The sequence below is a fragment of the Xyrauchen texanus genome, chromosome 27 (genome assembly GCF_025860055.1).
Source record: "Xyrauchen texanus isolate HMW12.3.18 chromosome 27, RBS_HiC_50CHRs, whole genome shotgun sequence".
Taxonomy (NCBI): Eukaryota; Metazoa; Chordata; class Actinopteri; order Cypriniformes; family Catostomidae; genus Xyrauchen; species Xyrauchen texanus.
In genome coordinates this window covers 21,622,501-21,630,622 of record NC_068302.1, presented here as the reverse complement: position 1 = coordinate 21,630,622, position 8,122 = coordinate 21,622,501, and the positions used below count along the sequence as shown (strand labels likewise).

Sequence of the window (8,122 nt, the reverse complement as noted above, 5' to 3'; positions counted from 1 at the left end):
ATCATTTGAAAATACGTGATGCCATTGAAAATCTTCCTTTCTTCGATGATGAAAGAAATGTATGCACATGAGCAGACAATTATTGTCACGATTTCATCAAAAAAAAAACAGTGTGTTTAAAAAAATAATCTGTCAGTAGGCTAGTTGCCGATTGAAAGATTGGCAGTTGCCGGACAAGGGAGGAGCCAAAGTCTCACAGATGAGCCTTCTCCATTATCGTAAACTTTCTCCGCCCACTTCTCCTTGGATTCTCTCTCTCTCTCCCTCTCTATCTATCTCTCTCGCTCTCTTTCCTCTGTGTTAATTCAGTTCTGGACAGCGCCGGGTACTGATGCTGCTGCCCGTGTAGTCGCATCTATCCTTGGGCCTCCTCCCACTCATCACTAGCTCGAGAATCCGCATCTCGAGCCCTTCTTCTATGTCGCAGAAAAGTCCTGCCTCTCCGCCGCACTGCATCGGAATAAGGGCTCAGTGAAGAAAATTTACTTCAGCTGATTTTTAACTGAAATATCACCGACTTTGGTGGCTGTGAGTGGTGAAACCGGTGGTTTTCTGCATTAGCGCCAAATGAAGTTATGTTCATTCCAGTCGCGCGCTGTGATGGTGAGATGCGTCGTGTTTAGCGCACGGAACCCAGATTTATTCGACTAGACGGGAGAAATTAAAAGACCAGTATATGAGACATTTTTTTTTACTTTGTCTGATATTGATTTGGATTGGCTGGAGAGCATTTGCTTGGAGCATCAGGATGTTTTGACGGTGCGGGAAATTTACAAATGGGTTACTAAAGATTTTGCCTTCAAGTAAACCACATCCAAGCCAAAAAAAAAATCAATCGCCAGAGAGCAGTTTGAAAGGAGGATAACCAGCCTCTCAGCACAGGATTTGAAACTATCCTCGCTCAGGCATCTTTCTGCACCTTCAAGGAGAATACATTTTAACCGAGATGAAAGTTTTTCCTGCAGTATTGTTTCTTATCACATTTTGGAGTCTGGGGTGGGAGCCTGTGCTTCCAGATTCAATTATTCACATCGGTAAGTTCAGATCTGTGATACATAGCCTATTGCTCATTATATTCTCTCCTATTGATTTTCACATGTGCTATTTCCACATTGAGAAAATAATGCATTGTAAATTCTATTTTTCTGAGATTATAAAATGTAGCACCAACAGACGATCAATTTAATTTCCATCAGATAGGAATTTTGCTTTAGCCTACGGGAATGAATTAATGCAGCTTCGCACTGGACGCAGGTCATATTTTACTACATAAATCCAGTTGAATTGGATGAATAAGGTTGTGGCCATTATATCTGGTTAGGGAATGAGATGAATATGTCCATTTGTCCCCATCAATACGTCCATTATGTATATATACACCGGTTGAGAACAGGTGGTTTGAGAAGAAACGATCTCTCGCGACGCCGCATTGAAGGCTAAGCATGCCACTGTAGCGATGTCACGACATAGTTTGACAAACAGAAACTTGGGTTTGCAAAGATTAATATTGTTGGAGATACTCTTGGTAAAAGGACCACAAGGAAAGGGGGAGGGGGGGTTATGCGCGTGCATGTTTCAGTGACGGGTACGAGGATTGGCATGCGCGAGATCGGATAAGGTCCAAGAAGTCTTAAATCAGAGGTGCTGTTTAAGACTTGGTTCCTCCGAAGGGCCACTGTGTGGAGGTGGAGGCCAGGGCGTTGGGGATTTGGCAGGAGTGAATTTGGCATAGGAGCATGCGCATGCTTAATTTAATTAAGGCTTGACTGATGCACTAAACAAATACATATGCGATGTGCCTGTATTCCTGGCAATGTGACGTGGTGCATGCCTAAAGGTTGGTAAAATGACAATAATGCTTTATACAATGCATTATACGAAGAAGAAAAAAAATCCCAAAACGATTAATTCTCACATGACAATTGAAATGGCCGAGGTGTCTTAAATTTTTGATTATGGAGTTTAGTATGCCGTGTTGTGCATGTTAGCCTACCTACGTCTTCATCACCACTGGATGGATGCACCATTAATGTAACAATTAATGTAATCTGACATACGATTCAAACGCTTTCTCTTATACTGCAGTGCAAACTCTGCGCGTTTCAGAGGGACGCTTGACTTACTCTGCATTAAGGGTAGTTTTGACTGTCTTTAATAATCCCCTTTTAATCTTTTCTTCTGTAATAGCTCTCCACGAAAAAGTGACGCCATTTAAAAGCGAAAACGACATCGTTTTCTAGTAGGCGAGACGTCTGATGAAGGCATTTTATCACACGCGCTTTACTTGATTGTGAGGAGCGTTCTAATGATCTGCGCGCCAAGAGAAGTGTCTCGCGCGCAGTGTGCTGCATAGCAATTCCGCAGCTCCTTTAGGAGCCCATTGAGAAAATCACAGTGATTTATGTATGTGGAAAGCCCAGAGTTTCCAGCAGTAGCCTATGTGGGTGCACGGTTTGCACACTTCGAGATGCACCTCTAAATGCACCAAACAAGAAGTGCCAAGAGGCTGTATGGTTAAAGCTTTGAAGTTGGTTCCAGCCTAGAGATTCATGATTTGGTCATTATTGCTGAAGCTTTTCTAAACTCTGTTCACAATCAAGTGCAAACATTTGGTTTGGCAACTGGTCCATGATGAATTTTGAACAAGGTAGCTCTATCTCCACCTAGTGGCTGCTATGCTCTCTCCAAACTGAAAATGCTCCTATGGGGTTTTAACAAGTTATAGGTTCATCTATGCTCCTCTAAGCAACTATTTTGGTGGATTTTAACTTTCATCGTGTTTTTCAAAATGAATGCAATGCCAAACATTTTAACTGCCTGTAATATTAAGATTTACTCCTCCTCAGAAAGTTGCACTTTTCTAATGTGCTTGCCAAATTTGTTGGGAGCTAATGCATTAATCTTTAAAGACATACAGTGCCTGATTCAATTAAATGAAGTCTAAATTCTACTCACCGCATTGTAAAGATGTTGAGTGTGGGCTAGATTTTGTCTGTGATAGTTTTACTGGTGTATATGTCTCATTCTCAGAAAGATTTGACATATTGAGAGCATGTCTGGGACTCTTAGGGGATATCACAACACTATCCAATGACAGTATGTGTTTTCAGCTTCGCTGAAGCCTCCTTGTAATGTAAGTTGGATGCATGACAATAATAATTACGCAACTGTAAATGAAAGAATACATGTAGAAAAGGAATTAAACCTGGCGGGGAATCAAATCATTCCCCCTGTCCTTTGCATGGTCATGGTGAGTTACATGTTAAACTCTAAAGCCAGAGGAAATTGTAGAAAATAATCCTGAGCACTGCATGGTATGTGAGCCAGATCGGTAGTGCCATTTTGTCAGTCTATTTTTGGACTGAACTGCTATGTCCTCCATCCCAAGAACATGGTGATAATGAGATGTGGTAGCATGGAGGCTATCCTTCATAGTGTTGGATAATCTCTCTGTCTTTCCTTCTTTGTAGTCATACAATATAACGTGGAGGTAATGAGGGACTGTGCTTGTAAGGTCTTGTAATTACAAATAGTGCAGTGCAATGTGTTTGTTTGATTGGATGGTTGTATTGTGTTTGCTCATGTGTTGTAACAGATAATGAAAAGTTGAAACACTAGAGATGGAAGGCTTTTCCAAAGTTGATAAGGTAATTTGTTTTGGACTAGGGTTGTTATTTGAGCATTAGAAGAAGCATTATTTTCGTTATAGCAGCATTTAACAGAAAATGTTCTCACTTAACTGGCATGTAGTGCAACATGAAACTCTTGAGACCCGATCATGACTGCTGTGTGCATTTTCCATCCCCTTTTTGATCTGTTACTAGTAGCCCCTAAGAAACATTAAAATATATATTTTTAGAACAAATAGTTTACCAAAAAATGTATATCCACATATGTTTTAAATAATACCAAGCTGTTCAAATTGTTTATTATGTTTCCAGGAGTGTTGGTTATTCATGTTTTTGAGACGTTACAGGCATCACATCAGAAATGAGCATAAATACTTATTTTTCAAATTGATGGCCACATCATCCAATGTTAAAAGTACATTTTGCATGGAAAGTTCTGAATCCAAGTACTGATTACCATTGTCCCATGTCTGCCAAACATGTTGAGTGGTCCAAACATCATCTACAGCCTGCTCAAATAAAAAAAATGGCATATCAGATGAAACTAGAGATTCCAATCTTTTGACTCATACAGGTTTCAATGTTAAAACTTAATTAGGTTTCTTAGTTTTGTTGGTGTTTCTCCCAAAGACAAACTTTGCTGTGATCGCCTCCATGTTGTTTGGTCACGTGACTCCGTACATCAAAAATGTAACCTTTTTCTGACAGCCCAGAGTCTCCTGAACCAAGATCAGTCCTTTTAAAGGAAATTAAATTGTGCGTTGCACAGAACAAAGCCAAAATACTGTGTATACTCATGTGGATGCAGGGTCACAAAAGGTTAAGAGTTTAGTCAAACCAAGCATAATTTCTATAAAGGGAATCTTCAAGATATCAGAAACCCTGCTATTGTAAATCAGTTAGGCTATCGATTTAACATTTAAATGTATGTATAGGCAGAAATGCACCTTGAAATAAATGTTCACTTTAGTATTTATGTGTAGGCCACCGAAGGTTTGACAAAATAAAGGTTTTTTTGTAAGGATGCCACTGGGAACATTTGCATTTCTTACTCTGGAATTTGTCTCAGGCCCATTAGGGAACTCTTGATCATTTATGCTTCTAAAACTAATTTGTGGTTAGAGGAAACCTACAAAGATCATTTGGACTTTAGATGTCCCTGAAAATGAATTCTGGCAAGTGTTATTGACACTTTATCAGTTTCCCTCTCACATCATGTAAATGTTTTTGTTGTTGAAAAAATATGCATTATGTCAAAGATTGTCATGTGCATCATGAAAATAAATCACAAACTAAAATGTATTTCTATATAAGAAAATGTTAACATGTTATGCATTTATGATCAACAACAATGTTATCTCCATGGAAGAACCCCTAAAGGATAACCATGTCATATTCTATAAGAACCATTTGACTTTTATTTATTTCTACTAAATGTTTAACCTCCAGTAATTATAGATTTGCAAGGGCAGTCACTTAAGTTCCCATGTGTATAAAAAAGAAAAATTTGCTGATGGTGTATAAAATTGGTGTGCTGAAAATCCTTTTTTAGAGTTAGTCCTCATTTTATAACATTGCAAGGCAAAAATTTTGTCAATTAACTGTGGCAAATTTACCATTAAAGATTGAATGGGGAGTTTGGTTAATGCCATTGTCTGTTTTTGAGTGTTCTCATTTATTTAAATCTACCATATTTCATTGAAGTTGTATTTTAGAGAGAACCTACCCATTGTTGTAAGATTCTGAAAACATAAGGGTGTTCTCTATTGTCTTTTTGAATTTATATGATACTGAGACGCTGAGTAATTTACAATGTGTTTAATAGTAAACAGACTCCCAGTTGACTGCAACGCAGTGCTATGCTGAACACGTCAATCAAGCCTGGCTGCTGGTGTTATGGTTTGTTACTACGTTGCAACACAATACATTAGCTTGTTTTGCTCCACTTACTGCTTCTCTGTCATCCATAATATCCCCATGCAAATTCAAGGCTTTTATTGTAATAATATCAGCTGAACATGAAAACACAAAAAGTATGGGTGGTTCTGGTTTAACAAATGCTGATACTCCAGGAAAGACGTTTGATCCATCTAAAAGGCAGTTCACCCAAAAATAAAAATTATGTCGCCATTTACTCACCCTCATGTTGTTTCAAACCCACTTGACTTTCTTTCTTTCTTGGATCACAAAAGTAGATGTTAGGCAGAATGACTGCCTGACAGTATGGAAAAAGATGCAATGAATATGAATGGTGACTGAGGCTGTCAGTACGTTTTGTATTAAGAAAGTCATATGAGTTTGGAACAGCATGAGGTTGAGGACATTATGACAAAAATATTAAATTAAATTAAATATATATATATATATATATATATATATATATATATATATATTAGCAATATCACACAAGCAAGTGTGCGATATGGACCTATATCAGCACTGCTGTGATTCGGCGTCCAGTGCGAAATTGCCGTAGGTAATCACAGCATTGCTGGTTTAGGGCCATAAAGCACGATTGCAAGTGCTTTATGTGCTATATTATTAGTAATTAAAAAATGTCACTTCAGAAATAGTATCACAGCTTGTGCTGTTTCTAACAAGTTATTGGATAAACAAGGATGTATGTGTGTGTGTGTGTGAGAGAGAGAGAGATATAGAGAGAGAGAGAGAGAGAGAGAGAGAGAGCGAGAGAGAGAGTGAGAGAGAGAGATGGAGCGTGTGCCATCACCTGTTGCCACTCCCAAGCAGAGATGCTGTCAGCTTTCTAAAGATCAGCTTTCTCAGTGGAAAAATAGCCGTCCAAGCGGGGGTAATAAAAACCGCTATTACGTGGTAGCCATTGTGCAAGAGTCATTCACTATAGAAACTGCAATCTCCTCTGCTATTTTAAACAGCATGTGTCTCTGTTGTGTCTCTCAGCTGTGATGAGCCGTAATTCTGAAGTTGTTAGTTTAAAGCCATTTAAAGCTATCTCTTAATGTGATCGCTTAGAGCTGTTGTTTGTAAACACTGACTGACACAGATTCACTTCAATTTTGATATTCATCAATATTACACACAAAAATTATCTTTTGCCACCACCAGCTGGCCAACAAATGTAAAACAAATAAATTAAAAAATTTAAAGAGACACATATACCACAGCTTTTAACACCTCTGCACTGCTCTTACACTTTAGTTTAGAACCGCACGAACACAACCGGATTGATACACACATTGAAGCGTCAGAGTGCTGATGGTTTGAGACCATCAGTACTCATGGAACGTCTCTCATCCAATCAGATTCGAGGACCGGAACTAACTGTTGTATATATATATATATACACACATACATTTTAATGCACTAACCCTTTAAGATGTATAAATACCAAGGATCCATACTGATTAAGTCATCCATCAGTCTTTCTATAAACAAGTACCCATACTGTAATACTCTGTGTAGCCACCTTCCAAGCACTGCTCTAAAGGGAGCGAGTCCCCTTTGAGAATTTGTGTCTCTGATCATTGCTTGCTCTCGCACAGGGAGCCTTGGGCCTCCTCCTTTGAATTTTGTTCTGTCTCTCTCTCTGTATCTTTTTCTTTCTCTCTTTCTTCCCACCTGCTTGGTCCTCTTCAGGAGCTTTGTGCTCTGATCTTTTTCGAAAGCAGATTAGTTTAGTTTGTAGGGTGTATTTCTTACCATCATTACAGTCACTCCCCTGTAGGAGGCAGCATAGAGGCTGGTTCTGTGAAATGCATGTTATTTCTCATCACATTATAAATCACAGTTATTTGCAGGTAGCCTTTTTGTAGAAGGAAGAAATCTCTCAGCCTGTACTGCAGAGAACATTTTTGTCTTTATTACATGTTTGTTTCTGTTGCTTTCTTGAGATGTATTGTTTACACCATCCTGAACAGCACTGTGGCAGCAGTGGAGTCATTCAGGTTCCTGGGCTTTACCATCTCTCAGGACCTGAGGTGAGATACCCACTGTGACAGAGCAGAGGGTGGAGTGTGGGGTCGGGTCGTGATTCCACACACCCAGCCCCTAATCAGCCTAATCAAGCCTCAGAGTGGGATAAAGGCTGACTGGAAGCTGCAGTGTGTGTGTGAGAGAGAGAGATTTATGGACAGCTGCCAGACACCTTTGTGTGTGTGTCTTTTTGTTTAAGTTTCATATTAAAATATTATTTATATTCTCAAGACGGTTCTCGCCTTCTCATTTCAATTAATCCCTTTACACCCACATAAACTCCATTGTGAAGAAGGCTCAGCAGAGGTTGTACTTCCTTTGCGAGCTGAGGTAGCTCAACCTGTCACTGGAGCTGCTGACTCAGTTCTACTCAGCCATCATTGAGTCTGTCCTGTGTACATCTATAACTGTCTGGTTTGGTTCAGCCACCAAATCAGACTGAGGGAAACTACAACAGACAGTCAGGACTGCTGAGAGGTTTATTAGTGCCTCCCTGCCCACCCTCCAAAACCTGTACGTCTCCAGAGTTAGGAAACATGCAG

General features: G+C 39.4%; 1 protein-coding gene across 3 annotated transcripts in view; it reads left to right on the top strand.

The window, feature by feature from the left end:
* Positions 1–309: 309 nt before the first annotated feature.
* The window catches only part of grid2 (glutamate receptor, ionotropic, delta 2), a 661,023-nt gene continuing 653,210 nt past the window's right edge, over positions 310–8,122 (top strand). For all 3 annotated transcript variants that reach the window (XM_052094053.1, XM_052094054.1, XM_052094055.1), the window contains exon 1: positions 310–1,034. In XM_052094053.1, coding sequence (XP_051950013.1) covers positions 947–1,034 — 88 coding nt within the window. In that variant the 5' untranslated portion in view covers positions 310–946. The remainder of the gene's footprint in view (positions 1,035–8,122) is intronic.